Genomic DNA, 18,346 nt, shown 5'->3' with positions numbered 1-18,346 from the left:
CTGTCAGATCAACACTGAAAATGGAACAAGTCCTCAGATCTTATCATATATTACATACTGTGTAATCCAAACACAATAGGACAATGTCAGATTTGCCAAATCAAAAGAGGTTGCCTAATAGTTATTTATTTATTGCCTATACCTTATTGTCCTGAAGGAGAAGTTAAGAGTCAACCACACACTGCTGTGGCTCTGGAGTCACATGTACGCCAGACCAGGTAAGGACAGAGATTTCCTTTCCTCAAGGACATTAGTTTTAAGTTTAAAGTTTATTTATTAGTGTCACAAGTAGGCTTACATTAACGCTGCAATGAAGTTACTGTGAAAATCCCCCAGTCGCCACACTCCGGCGCCTGTTTGGGTAAACTGAGGGAGAATTTAGCATGGCCAATCTACCTAACCAGCACGTCTTTCGGACTGTGGGAGGAAACCGGAGCACCCGGAGAAAACCCATGCAGACATGGGGAGAACGTGCAAACTCCACACAGACAGTGACCCGAGCCGGGAATCAAACCCAGGTTGCTGGCGTTGTGAGGTAGCAGTGCTGTCCCCTGTGCATGGGTTTTGTTTCACGACAATTGACAATGGTTTCATGGTCACCATCAGACTTTTAATTCCAGATTTCTATTTCATTCAATAAGTGCCAAATGGCCGTCTCGTGCTTCTATTGTCACCATCTGCCAGGGTGGGATTTGAACCTGGGATCCCAGAGCACTGCCCTGAGTCTCTTGGATTAATAGCCCTGTGATAATACCACTCCGCCTCTGCCTCACCTGCTAATAACGGTGCAACCACAGGAAGGAAAATTCTGCCCATTGATTCCTTGGATACATTTTCAAAACTTGACCTACTTTGATCAGTAAAACCAGCTAAGGTTTTGGGGCCAAAAGAGAAAATGCTGGAAAATCTCAGCAGGCCTGGCGGCATCTGTAAGGAGAGAAAAGAGCTGATAGGCCCGATTTTACCATCTTGTTGCACCCATTTTCAGGCACGAAAACTTGGTAAAGTCGGGCGTGAGGCGAGTAGCGCGATCCGCCCCCTCCTCTGCGCCGATTCCCCCTTTACCAAGGCCCGAAAATGGCCGCGATCGGGACCGCACCCGAAATGGGTGCGAGGGCCGTTTAAATGCATTTAAATTGACGTAATGGGCTGCACGCCCAACTTTACCAGCACTTCCCCCTTTACCACCATGTTCGCCCATCCAGAATCGGCGCAAAACAGACATGTTCCATATAAATCTGAGGGAGGCATTATCCGGCCCGGGAGGGATGTGGCAGGGGAGCAGCATTCTATCATTTTTTTTCTGCGCATGCGCAGTTGGAGGCTCCGATTGGAGCTGTAGGGTTTCGGGCATGTTAAACCCCGCCCACTGTCTTCCGCAGCGCAATTCGGAATCGCTGATATTTTTTCAGGCAGAATGCGCATGGGGGCGCCTGAGAACGGGTCTAAAAGTTGGATCTGAAACAGTCCCAGTTTCAAGTCCACCCAGCACTTAGAATCAAAATGGCAAAAAAGGGCCCAACGTTTCGAGCCCAGATGACCCTTTGTCAAAGCTAAAGGACTTGGGAACCAAGTTCACCCCCTTCAGTCATATCAATAAGACATTAAGTGATTACATGTAGACTCTTCAAAGGTGTTTGAGCCACAATAGATGTCAGATTGGGGGGCTGGGGAACACCAAAGGCTTTCATTCATTCAATCATCCTTCCAGGCAAAGATAAGTAATGATTTTATAATGTTACTGGAGTACTATTTTTATTCATCTGTGGAACGTGGACATTGCTGGCTAGTCTTACATTTATTGGCCACCTCGAAATGACTTTGCCCAGATGGTGGTGAGTTGCCTTCTTGTTCAGTTGCGGTCCATGTGGTGTAGGTACACTCACCGTGCTGTTAGGGAGAGAGTTCCAGGATTTTGTCCCAGTGACAGTGAAGGAACGGTGATATAGTTCCAAGTCAAAATGGAACGTGGCTTGGAGGGGCATTTGCAGGTGGTGGTGTTCGCTTTCTCTTGTCCTTCTCAGTGGTAAAGATGGCGGGCTTGGGAGGTGCTGTCGAAGGGGCCTCAGTGGTGGGCGAAGGTTATTAAATTGAGGGCTGTATGGAGGTGGACCCACTTCACAACCAAGGGCATCATTATTTGCAGCGGATCTCCTCTCATAAATTTAAAGATTGAAAAACACAGTCATAGCTAAATACATTAAAAATAATTACTGCTGTAATATTCCTGCTCATGAATTATTGGAACCTAATTATGCTCAGCAAGGCATTTTATCAAATGGTTTCACGCACTCATTTCACATTAATAAGGCAATGTTTATGAGCACAACAGCTATCTTGAGCATTTTACAGAAAGACTACCAATCTAGTGTCAATCTTTGTTGAATCCCTCATGTTTTCGTACGCCCACCTTTTTAATATCCTAACCAGGAATGATGTGGCACGGTGGCACCGTGGTTAGCACTGCTGCCTCACATCACCAAGGACAAGGGTTCAATTCCTGGCTTGGGTCACTGTCTGCGTGGAGTCTGCACACTCCCCTCGTGTCTGCATGGGTTTCCTCCCACAGTCCAAAGATGTGCAAGTTAGGTGGATTGACCATGCTAAGTTGCCCTTTAGGGTCCCAAGATGCGCAGGTTAGGTGGATTAGCCTTGATCATTGCCCGGGATTATGGGGATATGGGAGGGGCCTGGGTAAGATCCTCTTTTGGAGAGTTGGTGTGCCAAATGGCCTCCTTCTGCACTGTAGGTATTCTGTGGTTCTATGATTTTTTTATTCATTTGTGGGACATGGGTGTCGCTGGCTGGCGAGCATTTATTGCCCATCCCTATTGCCCTTGTTCAGAGGGCAGTTGAGAGTCAACCACATTGCTGTGGCTCGAGAGTCACAAGGAGGCCAGACCAGGTAAAGATGGCAGATTTCCTTCCCTAAAGGTGAACCAGATGGGTTTTTCCGACAATCGACAATGGTTTCATGGACATCGGTAGATTCTTAATTCCAGATTTCTTTTATTGAATTCAAATTCCATCATCTGCCGTGGCGGGATTCGAACCTGGATCCCCTGAACAATAGTTAAGTTTCTGGATTAATAGTCTAACGATAATACCGCTAGGTCATTGCCTCCCTATATATATATATATTCATGAAGTACTTCAGAAAAGCTCAGGCAGTGGCGGTAAAGTAAGGGGGTCGGGGGTCACAAAGGGCACTTCACCAATCACATGCTAAAACTAATCTCTTACAACCTTTTAAGATACAAGTTTTGTTCTGTAAAATATGTCATCCTTGCAGTGGAGTGTCCAAAGCCAGAAAAACTCTCCAAATCAGCCCATTCCCATCACTAAACTAGCCCTGGAAGAATGCTTAGGCGGCAATGCAACTTTTAAGAGTGTTTAAAACAAACAAAAGTGATACATTTAAGTGTCACATTGTCTCGTAAAGCTGCGATCCATAATTAATATGTGTAATTACTCCAATGCCAAGCCATCCTTGGCTTAAAATCCTGTATCTGGACATTAACTGGAGAGCCTGCTTGATTGAAAATAAATGAGGCAATGCAAAGAACAGCAACCTCCAGCACGGTAGCTTGGGCCACATGGTGGCACAGTGGTTAACACTGCTGCCTCACAGTGCTAGGGTCCCAGATTCAATTCCTGCCTCAGGTTACTGTCTGGGTGGAGTTTGCACATTCTCCCCGTGTCTGCGTGGGTTTCCTCTGGATGCTCCGGTTTCCTCCGACAGTCCAAAGATGTGCAGGTTAGGTGGGTTAGCCATGCTAAATTGTCCGTTGGTGTCCAAGGATGTGTATGTTTAGAGGGGTTAGCAGGGTAAAATACATGGGGTTACGGGGATAGGGCCTGGGTAAGATGCTCTGTTGGAGGGTCAGTGCAGACTCGATGGGCCGAATGGCCTACTTCTGCACTGTGGGGATTCTATGAAAAGAAAAATTCTATGAATGTAACTATCCAGCCTCTCCTTATGATTCAAACCTTCCAGTCCTGGTAACATCTTTGCAAATCTTTTTACACCCTTTCCAGTTTATTAAAGTCCTTCCTGTAGCAGGGCGACCAGAATTGTATGCAGTACTCCAGATGTGGCCTTACCAACATCTTGTACAGTTGTAATGTAGGATAATGTAGGAGAGATTGAATAAACTGGGATTGTTCTCCCTCGAAAGATGAGGGGTGACCTGATAGAAGTTGATAAAATTATGAGAGGTATAGATAGGGGGAGCAGTTGGAAGCTTTTTCCCAGGGCAGAAATGACAGTTACAAGGGGGCACAAGTTAAAAGTAAAGGGGGAACTGTTCAGTGGAGATGTGTGTGGGAAGTTTTTTTACACAGAGGGTGGTGGGGGCCTGGAATGTGCTGCCAAGTGAGGTGGTTGAGGCAGTCACGTTAGCGACATTTAAGACTTATCTTGATAGGTATATGAACAAACGGGGAATAGAGGGATATAAGCAGTTGCTTTAGATAGGTAAATGTGATTGGCGCAGGCTTGGAGGGCGGGAAGGCTTGTTCCTGTGCTGTACTGTTCTTTATTCTTTGATAGTGACAAGGGCAGGAATCTCATTTACATTTCCCCTCTCATTTCCAGAGATGTTGCCGCATACCAGCTGCCACTCTGGCAAAAGGCAGCCAACTGGGCACAGGTTGGCGAGAGGATCTGGAGCCGTACTGTCCTGTCCACACTGGCCAAGTGTCACAACAGCAGCAGCAAAGTTCCTTAAGAAATGCGCTTTAAAAAAGTTTCCATCAAGTTCAATTGCTACATAGAGGCCAGCAAAGGGTTAGAACAACATCAAACCAGGTATCACCACATTTCCATGAGAATAGGCTGATCATTGTCCCATGTTGTACTGTATATTCATAGAATCATAGCATCCCTACAGTGCAGAAGGAGGCCATTCGGCCCATTGAGTCTGCACCAACCACAATCTCACCCAGGCTCTATTCCCATAACCTCACATATTTACCCTGTTAATCCCCCTGACACTAGCGTCAATTTAGCATGGCCAGTCAACCTAACCCGCACGTTTTTGGACTGTGCGAAGAAACCGGAGCATCTGGAGGAAACCCACGCAGACACGGGGAGAACATGCAAGCGCCACACTGACAGTGATCCGAGGCCGGAATTGAACCCAGGTCCCTGGTGCTGTGAGGCAGCAGTGCTAACCACTGTGCCATCGTGCCGCCCCGATATTTAATAGTTTCTCAAAGCTTCCTAATTGAGGGCTTTTAGAGGAAAACAGGACAGAAAGTGCGGCTGACAGACCTCTACATGTGATACGTGTGAAATAGTGCGATGGAATTGTAATGAGGAAGCAAGTTTCCACTTGAAGCTGATCTATTAAAGCAGCACTGCCTTCTGTACACGCGCTCAGAGGGCCGTCGAGCTGTAGTTCAAGGCTTCTCAAGAGAAAAACAAAGAGCCAGATTAGCTCACCTCAGTAAAAAGGGGACCTTTATTTGAAAAGGGGTCATTAATTCTGAAATGGTTGCTTTGTGGGCTTCATGTGCTAGCGTTGCACCTCCGAGACCGCAAAGCTCCCTCTTCAGGCAGTGGTCCAAGTATATGCAAACATTTTTTTATTCATTTGTGGGACATGGGTGTCGCTGGCTGGCCAGCATTTATTCCTCATCCCTAGTTGCCCTTGAGAAGGTGGTGGTGAGCTGCCTTCTTGAATCGCTGCAGTTCACGTGCTGTGGGTTGACCCACAATGCCGTTAGGGAGGGAATTCCAGGATTTTGACCCAGCGACTGCAAAGGAACGGCGATATATTTCCAAGTCAGGACAGTGAGTGGCTTGGAGGGGAACTTGCACGTGGTGGTGTTCCCATTTATCTGTTGCCCTTGTCCTTCTGGATGGAAATGGTCGTGGGTTTGGAAGGTGCTGTCTAAGGATCTTTGGTGAATTAAATAATTAAATTTTAAATCTAACTGCAACGCCGTGGACTTCTGGAACAATGTCGCGAGTAGTCAATGTAATCCCAAGTGTAAGTTGTCCAACCTAACATTGGGTTAGCAGCAATGCAGACCCAATTATTCATCAGTGTCGTGATCTGTTGGAACCCATTTCTCTGCACTCATGGTACCATCGCAATGCTGGTGGTTGCTTTTTTCAGCTTCTCTCTACTTCTCTTTTGCTTTCCCTCTCACTCTGTCACGCCCAGAATTTGATAACCATGATGGTAAAAGTACCCGCGTTACCTTTCTTTCATAAAATCATTGAATCCCTGCAGTGCAGAACGAGGCCATTCGGCCCATCCACCCTGGACCAACAATAATCCAACCCAGGCCTTATCCCCGTAACCCCACATATTTACCCTGCTAATCCCCCTGACACTAAGGGGCAATTTGCCATGGCCAATCCACCCAACCTGCACATCTTTGGACTGTGGGAGGAAACCAGAGGAAACCCACACAGACACAGGGAGAACAAAAAACAGTACAGCACAGGAACCTTTGGCCCACAAAGTCTGTGCTGACACAGATGCCTCTCTAATGTAATATTCGCTTGCCTCTACGTGGTCCATATCCCTTTATTTCATAGAATAGCAACAGTGCAGGAGGTCATTTGGCCCATTGAGTCTGCAATGATCACAATCCCACCCAGGCCCTATCCCCATTCATTTACCCTAGCTAGTCCCCCTGACACTAAGGGGCAATTTAGAATGGCCAATCCACCTGACCTGCACATCTTTGGACTGTGGGAAGAAACCGGAGCACCGGAGGAAACCCACACAGACACAAGGAGAATGTGCAGACTCCACACTGACAGTGACCCAAGCCGGCAATCGAACCCGAATCCCTGGCGCTGTGAACCAGCAGTGATAACCACTGTGCCACCGTGCCGCCCTATTTCTTGCCTATTCATGTATCTATCCAGATGCTTCTTGAACATTGTTATAGAATCTGCTTCCACCGCCTCCTCCGGCAGTGCGTTCCAGGCATTCACCACCCTCTGTGTGAAAAACTTGCCCCTTACATCTCTTTTAAACATTTCCCCCTCTCACTTTCGACCTATGCCCCCGAGTAATTGACCCTTCAATCCTGGAAAAAAGACTCTGACTATCCACTCCTCTATCTGGTCCCCCCTCATCCTCCGAATGTGCAAGCTTCACATAGTCACCCAGGGCAGGAATTGAACCCGGGTCCCTGGCACTGTGAGGCAGCAGTGCTAACCACTGTGACACGATGCCACCCCTTCACTTAACCACCTCTCCAGTTTTAATCCAGTAATTCAAGTGGTGCCGCTATTGCCTCCACCTCTCACTCTTTTGGTTCCCACACTCGGATGCACATTGGCTTTGTGGCCTCTCCCCGAGTCAAAAGTAAGTGTTTTGAAATGTTTCTCCCAAACTGAAACATAGCAGAACAATAACAATAAGATATGGAAAGTTCTGGCCTTTCACTAACAGTGCAACCTTAGAATCACCAGGTCAATTGAAGAGTTAATTGTCCCAACGCCCACACTGGGTATTAATACCCACCTGCAGACTGGCACTGAACCTCTGCCCTCAGAGTGGATCAGAGCAGTTTCTTTTGACCCCATAAGATGTGGATGACCCTTTGGACGGTGGCGCAGTGGTTAGCACTGCTGCCTCAGTGCCGGGGACCCGGGTTCAATTCCCGGCTTGGGTCACTGTCTGTGTAGAGTTGGCAAGTTCGCCCCGTGTCTGTGTGGGTTTCCTCCGGGTGCTCCGGTTTCCTCTCACAGTCCAACAGACGTTGTGGTTGGGTTCATCGGCCATGCTAAATTCTCCCTCAGTTTAGCTGAACAGGTGCCGGAGTGTGGCGACTGGGGAATTTTCACAGTAACTTCATTACAGTGTTAATGTAAGCCTACCTGTGACCAATAAATAAATAAGACTTCAATCCCTGCAGTGCAGAAGGAGGTCATTTGGTGTCCAAATATCGGTGGCACATTGGTGAGCGCTGCTGCCTCACAGCATCAGGGACCCAGGTTCAATTCCAAGCTTGGGTCACTGTCTTTGCAGAGTTTGCACTTTCTGCGTGGGTTTCCTCCGGGTGCTCCGGTTTCCTCCCACAGTCCAAAAGATGTGCTGGTTGGGTGCATTGGCTGTGCTAAATTCTCCCTCAATGTAATCGAGCAGGCACTGGAGTGTGGTGACTAGGAGATTTTCACAGTAACTTCATTGCAGTGTTAATGTAAGCCTACTCGTGACACTAATAAACAAACTTAAAACAATTGAGTAACTCAACCTCCTCAAGTCAGGGAGTAAATAAACCTTCTGTACTTTTCCCTGTTCTGGTGAGTAACTGGGCATGTGGCCTATTTTGTTGCTGAAGAGCGAACCACATCACCAGCAGGCATCATAAATCATTCAGAATTAGCTGAGGGACATTGAGATGATTTTTCAGAAGTGTTATTGAGTCTGACAGCAGGGGAAGCTGAATAAACCTACCCGCAGCAGAACTTATAGGAACGCTGGAATGTTCCCAGCTTAATCATGCAATTCTGCTGATGCCGTTTGGCTCCCTCATGAGTTATTGGACTCAATAATTTGTCCAAGTTAGTTCCCTCAACACTGCCTTCTGGCATCTCTTCAAGCAGTAATTATGCATATTTATCTGAAATGAACTCCAATAGAATAAAAAGGACTCGTAATTATATATATTTTCCAAAGATATACTGGAGGAAGGCATCTTGTCCCTTTTTCAGGTTGGCTCAAGACTTGAGTTCATCGTGGGTGGCACGGTGGCACAGTGGTTAGCACTGCTGCCTCACAGCGCTAGGGACACAAGTTCAATTCCCGGCTTGGGTCACTATCTGTGCGGAGTCTGCACATTCTCCCCGTGTCTGCGTGGGTTTGCTCCGGGTGCTCTGGTGGAGAATCCCACAGTCCGAAAGACATGCTGGTTAGGTGCATTGGCTATACTAAATTCTCCTTCAGTGTACCCGAACAGGAGTGTGACGACTGGGGGATTTTCATAGTCACTTCATTGCAGTGTTAATGTAAGCCTGCTTGTGACAGCAATAAATAACATTTTTAGATGAAGGATCTAATACAGTACTAAGGAAGTCCTGTATCAAAGATTTTTTTAACGTTTATTTATTAGTCACAAGTAAGGTAATAAGTAAGGTAGCGCTATGTCTTTTAGATAAGACATTAAGCTAAGTTCTGTCTATTCTAGCGATTCAGATGGGTGAATAAGCTTAGGGAGCCCACCTTGTAAACATTCCTCCAACACCACCAAAACAATCGATGACCGAAATATTCCTCTTGCTGTTGTGAGATTTAACTGTGTGTCATGCCTGCACATAAATATCATTAACATAATGTCTTTGCATAAAGTGTATTGAGACACTGGGGTTGTATGAGAAATACATTTCTATCAATCTAAGTCTTTTTAAAGTTTATTTATTAGTGTCACAAATACGCATACATTAACAATGCAATGAAGTCACTGTGAAAATCCCCTAGTTGCCACACTCCGGCCCCTGTTCGGGTACACTGAGGGAGAATTTTTAGCATGGCCAATGCACTCAACTACATCTTTCTGACTGTGGGAGGAAACTAGAGCATCCAGAGGAAACCCAGGCAGACACGGGGAGAATGTGCAGACTCCACACAGACAGTGACCCGAGCCGGGAATTGAACCCGGGTCCCTGGCGCTGTGAGGCAGCAGTGCTAAGCGCTGTGCCACCGTGCCGACAGTGAGACTCCCTCTTTTGTTTGTGAACACAGTTGGGGAAAGATGTCAGTGTGCTGAATAATTTTGAGGGGGGAGGAATGAGTACTCCAAAACACTTTGAATGTAAAATCTTACAGACAATTTTCAAAGAACGTCTATTTCTTCATCTTCAAATCGGGATCATAATATGAAGCAACTTAGTTCTTGTTTCAATTAGTGAACAGTAAGAAGTCTCACAACACCAGGCTAAAGCCCAACAGGTTTATTTGGTATCATGAGCTTTCGGAGCGCTGCTCCTTCTTCAGGCACACAGTGTGTCCAATCACCTGATGAAGGAGCAGTGCTCCGAAAGCTTGTGATTCCAAATAAATCTGTTGGACTTTAACCTGGTGTTGTGAGACTTCTAACTGCACCCACCCCTGTCCAACGTAAGCATCTCCACATCAACAAGTGAAGTCATCTCGGAATGTCAGCCTGTTCAACCATGTACATTTTGTCAGGAATATACTTATTTCTCCCTACACTCAGCATTAGTAAGTATTGAGGCAAACCTCAAAATGACTAATGCCGGGATTACAGAGCAAATACTCATCCAGATGCATCATCTTCTTTAATAATGTATTGTTTGATGTATAAATGTTGCAATTATTTTTCTCTGGTATTTCCCGTCTATAACATACATTGATGGAAAGAAAATTTGCAAATGTCGGAAGTTTGAAACTGGGGGAGAAAATGCTTCCAATGTCCAACTGCTGTGGTCAAGGGTCCCGTCTCTAACATTACCTTTCATCTTTCAGATGTTCACTCTGCAATTTCCAGCAACGTTCTGTTCCAATAACACCTTCTTGGCACCGCTGCATGCAGTATATTCTGAAAATGTTTTGCACTGTTCGCAACATGAGTGAGCAGAATCCATCGTCCAATTCTCGGAAAACTGGCAAGCGCGGCATTTGCCCTGTCACTTGCCATTTCATGAATGAATAATTCAGCCTGCAATGTGCCAGATATAGTGGCGAGACTGACTCCTGGCAAACCGTTAAAACAACAGTTCAAAGTCAATAACTTACGAATGAAATTGTGAGTGTTAGCTAACACGCAAAGTCTCACCACCAGTGGATATATCAACACCCTTAGGTCCCAAGATATTCAAAGTCTACTGTGTTAGAACACACAACTCTGTTTACTGCGCAGCTGCTAATGGACTTGATCACCATAGCAACTAATGGTGAGACCTAAGAACATCCATTGTTATGTGGCAGCTTCTATTCTATCAAAAAAGTACTTCCCCCCCTCTCTCTCTCTCTCTCTCTCTACCCCTCCCCCCTCACATTTCTCCAGCTTCCAAATGCACTTTTGGTTGGCTTAATTGTATCAATCTCTCTGCTAAAGTGATCGAGCATCACGAGACAAGTGCTTTATGTATTTGTACACTATGGTGTAATCTCAGAGTAATTGTGGACAATGTTTCTGTTCTTCTTCCTTGCCAGTGCGTTTAGCATGCTCAATGCTCACATCTAATTCCACTTCAATAAAAGTTATATATATATTTTTAATTTAAAGCATGTTTATCAAAATTGATAATAGTCATCGATATTTGTGTCCTCTCACTGTACAAATCTGAATATAATAACTTGTGTATTATTTTAACTAGTTTAATTAGTAGCAACTCTCAACCTCTCCCTCTATCCCTAAACCTTTCAAAGCTAAATGACAGTGCAAATATACAAGGCTGCTAAAATGTTTTGGATCCTGTCTACGAAGCCAGTTATTTTCAGACCATCGTCCCGTGTCCAGTTTGTGGGACCGCTGTGATGTCATTGCAAAAGTACTTCTCTCCCCATTCCTGCTTTTTCGATGAATGTGTGTCGATGCTCATTAAAAGCTGGGACGTTTTAAATGTGTTGCCTCCCCTCAGGAGCGACGCAATTAAAAATGCCCTAACAAAGCTTGTCGAAAGTCTTGTAATGACGTCACAGCCTGGGACCGGCTTTCAATCGATTTCTGCTCACGCCAAATGCCAAACGTCATCTCTGAAGTTCCTCAACTGAGAAACCAGAGTGAGTATTGTGCAGGCAAGCTTCCAATCCAGGTGGATGGTGAAGCAGAGTCCACCAGTCACCGCACCCACTGTGTCCTCGTGCCTTGGAGCATCGGATCCCTTTACATCGCTTCCTTCTCCTTCTGCGAGCATCTGCTGAGCTTCATTTCTGTCAGCTGGATATATCTGATCACATTTGTATCTGTGTTTAAAGAGGAAGAGAATATGAATGAAAATGAGCAAGTCTACACAGGCGATGGCCTAGTGGCATCATCGCTCGGCTATTCATTTAGAAACTCAGCTAATGATCTGGGGACCCGGGTTCGAGTCCCGCCACGGCAGATGGTGAAATTTGAATTCAATAAGAAATATCTGGAATTAAGAAACTAATGATCACCATGAAACCATTGTCGGAAAAACCCATCTGGTTCACGAATGTCCTTTAGGGAAGGAAATCTGCCGTCCTTACCTCTCTCCCACCCATTCCCCTACCCCCCCCCCCACGTCTTCATCTGTCACAGCTTACGCTCTGATTTCAGCTTCTCAGCTGTTTGGCCATTCACACCTTCTATTCTCTCTATGGGCTGCCATTAGCAGCCTTTCCCCCTGTTTTTGTGGCTATGACTCATCTTTCATTCCCTCATCCTGCAGTATAAATATCTCCCACTTTTTATGCCTTTTAGCTTTGACAAAGGGTCACCTGGACTCGAAACGCCAGCTCTTTTCTCTCCTTACAGATGCTGCCAGACCTGCTGAGATTTTCCAGCATTTCTTCTTTTGGTGCCGTCCTTACCTGGTCTGGCCTACATGTGACTCCAGAGCCACAGCAATGTGGTTGACTCTCAAATGCCCTCAGGCACCTAGGAATGGGCAATAAATACTGGCCAGCCAGCGACACCCATGTCCCATGGATGAATAAAAAACACAAGTACTAGTTTAGTTTAGATTAGTTTTAGTTTAGATTAATAAGCATCTGCCCTTGGTACCATCCAAACAGTCATGATGTGGAGATGTCGGCATTGGACTGGGGTAAACACAGTAAGAGTTTTAACAACACCAGGTTAAAGTCCAACAGGTTTATCTGGTAGCAAATGCCATTAGCGTTCGGCTAATGGCATTTGCTACCAAATAAACCTGTTGGACTTTAACCTGGTGTTGTTAAAACTCTTACTGTGACCATCCAAATAACCAGACATTGAACTCAATAAAAAAAACCTATATCTAAAAAGTCTAATGCTTCTAGATTATTTTTCTGCACTTCTTCATGGCTCTTTTATTAATTCATGGGATGTAGGCTGGGCCAGTATTTATTGTCCATCTCGAACTACCCTCCATTGCAGAGGGCATTTCAGAGTCAACCGCATTGCTGTGGATCTGGAGTCACATGTAGGCCAGACCACATAAGGATGGGACATGCCCATAGTCTGGATTCACTACTTTCTCATTGCTTGTAAACTGAATGTGTTTCTGCCCTCATTCAACTTCTATCCACAGGCAAATTCAGCACATGTCAACACTATAGATAAGAAAGCTCACCAACACCTCTACTTTCTCAGAGGACTAAGGAAGTTTGGCATGTCAGCTGTGACTCTCACCAACTTTTACAGATGCACCATAGAAAGCTTTCTTTCTGGTTGTATCACAGCTTGGTATGGCTCCTGCTCTGTCCAAGACCGCAAGAAACTACAAAGGGTCATGAACGAAGACCAGTCCATCACGCAAACCAGCCTCCCATCCATTGACTCTGTCTACACTTCCTGCTGCCTTCAGGACATACTCTCTTTTACCTTCTTCCATCGGGAAAAAAATACAATAGTCTGAGGTCACGTACTAACTGACTCAGCTTCTTCCCTGCTGCCATCAGACATTTGAATGGACCTACCTCGCACTAAGTTGACCTTTCTCCACACCTTAGCTATGACTGTAACACTACATTCTGCACTCTCTCCTTTTCTTCTCTATGAATGGTATGCTTTGCCTATATAGTGTGCAAGAAACAATATTTTTCACTGTACACCAATACATGTAACATTGGCTCTGTCTACACTTCCCATTGCCTCGGCAAAGCAGCCAGCATAATTAAGGACGCCATGCACCCTGGACATTCTCTCTTCCACCTTCTTCCAACGGGAAAAGATACAAAAGTCTGAGGTCACAGACCAACCGACTCAAGAACAGCTTCTTCCCTGCTGCTGTCAGACTTTTGAATGAACCTACCTTGCATTAAATTGATCTTTCTCTACACCCTAGCTGTGACTGTAACACTACATTCTGCACTCTCTCCTTTCCTTCTCTATGAATGGTATGCTTTGTCTGCATAGTGCGCAAGAAAAAATACTTTTCACTGTATGTTAATACACGTGACAATAATAAATCAAATCAAATAATAAATCAAATCAAAAAATTTGAGCAGTAATAGAAACAGATTGGCAGCCTGGTTGAGTTTGTCTCCTTCCCTCTTATGTTCTGGGCCAATTAGATAGCCCCAATCAGCACCCCAATTGAGATCACCTGCCTCCTTCACAGATCAGGGATCAAACCTAACATCTTCCATCCATATTGTGCAACAAGGTGTTTCTTAGTTTCACTTTTGTGTCATCTACTTGCAATGTTTAAACTACCCTCGCCCATTCCGATGGCGGGGCGGGAGAATTCCAGTGAATTTCTCCGACCAAACAGTTCCTCATAATATCTTGAAAACTTCAATCAAATTGCTTCGCCTTCTAAATGCCAGGTAATACAAAGCACTTTGTGAAATCGCTCCTCATGCCCTGATGCCCAGGTATCGCTCTGGTAAATCTACACTGTGCCCTCTCCAAAGACAATATGCCCTGTTTTTAAGGTCCAGTGCCCAGAACTGATCTAGTTCATAGAATCTTACAGTGCAGAAGGAGGCCATTTGGCCCATCAAGTTTGCACCGACCACAATCCCACCCAGGCGTTATCCCCATAAACCCATGTATTTACACTAGCATGTCCCCCTGGCACTAAGGGGCAATTTAGCACGGCCAATCCACCCAACCTGCACATCTTTGGACTGTGGGAGGAAACCGGAGCACCCGGAGGAAACCCACACAGACACGGGGAGAACGTGCAGACTCCGCACAGATAGTGATCCAAACCGTGAATCGAGCCCGAGTCCCTGGAGCTGTGAGGCAGCAGTGCTAACCACTGTGCCACTGTGTCGCCCTGGGGTTAACCAGGGCCTTGTATAGGCTGATATATGACTTTCAGCCTTTGTATTCGAATCAGCATTTCATTAGCTTCTTGATTATTTTTCTGCACTTCTTCATGGCTGTTTTATTAATTCATGGGATGTGGGCTCGGCCAGCATTTATTGTCCATCCTGAACTACTCTCCATTGCAGAGGGCATTTGAGAGTCAACCACATTGCTGTGGATCTGGAGTCACAAATAGGCCAGACCAGGCAATGACGGCAGATTCCCGTCCCATAAGGACAGCAGTGAACCAGATGGTTTTTTAATGATATTCAACAATGGTTTTATAGATGTCATTAGACTTTTTAGATTTAGATTTATTTTTAAATTGAATTCAAATTTCACCATCTGCTGTGATGGGCTTCGAACCCGGGTCACTGAATTACTAGTCCTGCATGCCAACGCCTCCTCCAATCAGCCTCTGTGGAGAGAGAAAGAGAGTTAATGTTTTGAGTCTGTTTGACTCCTGCTGATTCCACAGATGCTGCTGGACCTGCTGAGTTATTCCAGCATTTTCTGCAAATGGAATTGGATTATTATCTGAAAAGGAAGATTTATTTATTTATTATTGTCAGGAATAGGCTTACGTGAACACTGCAATGAAGTTACTGTAAAAATCCCCTCCACACTCCGGCGCCTGTTCAGGTACACTGAGAGAGAATGTAGCATGGCCAATGTACCTAACAACCAGCAAGTCTTTCAGACTGTGGGAGGAAAGCAGAGCACCCGGAGGAAACCCATGCAGACACAGGGAGAACGTGCAGACTCTGCACAGGCAGTGGCCCAATCCAGGAATGGAACCTGGGTCCCTGGCGCTGTGAGGCAACAGTGCTAACCACTGTGCCGGCCATGTGCAGGGTCATGGAGACAAGGTGGGTGAGTGACACGAGGTGGATTGCTCCTTTGGAGAGCTGGCATAGGCACAGCTGGTCGAGTGCCCTCCTTCTGTGCTGGAAACCATTCTGTGACTGTAACACAGTAATAATAATGGCCAAGAAATTTATATGCAACATCTGATTGCTGGCAGGCTCGTTTGAAGGGGAGATTTCCTGTCTCCCTGAAAAGTGCTTTTTCTTCATTCATGCAATGTGGGCATCTTTGGTTAGGCCAGCAGTTATTGCCCATTTCCAAATTTCCCTTGAGAAGGTAATGGTGAGCTAGCTGCCTTTCTTGAATTGCTGTAGTCCCTGAGGTGTAGGTACACCCATAGTGCTGTTAGGGAGGGAGTTCCAGGATTTTGATCTGGCAACAGTGAAAGAATGGCGATATATTTCCAATTCAGGACAGTGAGTGACTACGAGAGGAGCTTTCCTAGAAGCATAGAGTTCCTACAGTGCAGAAGGAGCCCATTGAGCCCATCGAGTCTGCATCAACCCTCTGAAAAAGCATCTTACCCTAGCCCACATCCCTGCCCTATCTCCATACCGCATTTACCATGGCCAATCCATCTAACCAACACATCTTTAAAGGTTATTTATTCACCACAAGTAGGTTTACATTAACACTGCAATGAAGTTAGTGTGAAAATCCCCTAGTCGCCACACTCCGGCACCTGTTCGGGTACATTGAGGCAGAATTTAGAATGGCCAATGCACCCAACCAGCACATCTTTCGGGCTGTGAGAGGAAACTGGAGCACCCGGAGGAAACCCACAGGGAGAACGTGCAGACTCTGCACAGACAGTGACCCGAACTGGGAATCGAACCCAGGTCCATGGCACTGTGAGATAGCAGTGCTAACCACTGTGCCACCGTGCCGCCCATCTTTAGATACTAGGGAGCAATTTAGCATAGCCAATCCATCTAAACTGCACATCTTTGGAGTGTGGGAGGAAACCGGAGCACCTGGAGGAAACCCACACAGACGTGGGAAGAATGTGCAAAATCCACACAGACAGTGACCCGAGGATGGAATTGAACCTGGGTCCCTGATATTGTGAGGTATCAGTACTAACCACTATGGTGTTCAGATGCTGGTGCTCCCATGTGTCTGCTGCCCTTGTCCTTCTGGATGGTAGCAGTCACGCGTTTGGAAAATGCTGTCTAAGGAGCCTTGGTGAGTTCCTCAGCCTAATATATCCTATGGAAATTTGAGAGGAATGAGCCTATCTGTAGAACAGGTGCAGACGTAGTTATCCATGATGGACCCTTCTCATTTTACAAATCATTAATCCTACTTGGATCACAGTATAGGATAAAAGGCAGTCGGTATTTGACATTAGATTGGAGAAAATGAAGGAAAATCACTGGTGTCAAATGCACGTCCATTCATTGTTCACATAGGAACATCGGAATTAGGAACAGTAGTGGGCAAATTCAGTCCTTTGAGCCTGCTCCGCCATTCAATCAGATCATGGCCGATCTCTCCCTGGTCTCAAATCCACCTCCCGCCTGTTCCCCATTTCCCCTTATCCCTTTTTTATCAGAAATATATCTATCTCCTTCTTGAAACCATTCAATGATTCAGACTCCACCGCGCTATGGGGCAGCGAGTTCCACAAATTCACCACCCTCTGCGAGAAGTAGTTCCTCCTCATCTCAGTTTTAAATCTACCGCCTCCCAACCTATACCTGTGACCTCTTGTTCGAGATTGCCCCACAAGGGGAAACATTTGGTCTACATTTACTTTATCAATCTCTTTTAGTATTTTATATACCTCGATCAGATCCCCTTTCATCCTTCTAAACTCCAGCGAGTACAAACCCAAACTGTTCAATCTCTCCTCAACTCCCTTCATCGCCACAGTCTGACAACGTTCGCCCGTGGAATGCTACTGAGACACAAAAGGTGTTCAGGCAAAACCTCTCTGAGCAAAAACTGTATACTTTGGTGAACAGCTTCCTCCCGATAACAAAAAAATCCTGAATCTCTCAATTTTCAGACAGTAGCCATTAAACAGACAGAAATCCACGCATTTCAATTGTATGTTTAGGATGAAGGATTTAACAAGTTATGGAATAGGTAGAAGTAACATCGTACGTTACCCCCGTAGATGCTGAGGGCAAGTAGCCACATGCAACCCTGGCCATGCCAATTGGGCACCACCAGTGTGCCAGGGCAGCGCCAAAGGTTGGGGTCTATTGGGGGGGGGGGGGGGGGGGGGGGGTATGCAGGGGTGGATCATGTTGGGTGTCCTGATGGGGGGGGGGCATGTCGGGAGGGCCCCAATGCCGGTGACCTATGTTGGGGAGGGGTGCGGGCAAATGCTACCAATGGGGGGGTTCCTGACATCCGTGGGGAGAGGAAGGGGGTCTCCCAGTGCACTGTGAGATCGAGGTGCACCTGTGAAATGGCGCCCGAGTGCTCTGAAACTGGACTCACCATCCCGCCCCTCCGCCCCAGTACTGGCAGGTACCTCACCCTTCTCCGAAAAAGTGACTGAGTGTGGGACGATTGCGGTGTGGACTGCACCTGAGAGATCAGCGCAGAT

General features: G+C 46.1%; 1 protein-coding gene and 1 long non-coding RNA gene across 2 annotated transcripts in view; one reads left to right on the top strand and one right to left on the bottom strand.

Moving 5' to 3' along the window:
- LOC144506965 (uncharacterized) overlaps positions 1 to 18,346 on the top strand; it is a 521,793-nt gene that overhangs the window by 182,612 nt on the left and 320,835 nt on the right. The window lies entirely within an intron of this gene.
- Positions 10,998 to 18,346, bottom strand: part of ttc9 (tetratricopeptide repeat domain 9) — a 94,573-nt gene continuing 87,224 nt past the window's right edge. Inside the window, exon 3 of the mRNA XM_078233418.1 lies at positions 10,998 to 11,900. Coding sequence (XP_078089544.1) covers positions 11,821 to 11,900 — 80 coding nt within the window. The 3' untranslated portion in view covers positions 10,998 to 11,820. The remainder of the gene's footprint in view (positions 11,901 to 18,346) is intronic.

This window comes from Mustelus asterias, chromosome 18 (genome assembly GCF_964213995.1).
Source record: "Mustelus asterias chromosome 18, sMusAst1.hap1.1, whole genome shotgun sequence".
Lineage (NCBI taxonomy): Eukaryota > Metazoa > Chordata > Chondrichthyes > Carcharhiniformes > Triakidae > Mustelus > Mustelus asterias.
Note: the sequence above shows the minus strand (reverse complement) of the source record. Positions and strands in the feature narration are given on the sequence as shown.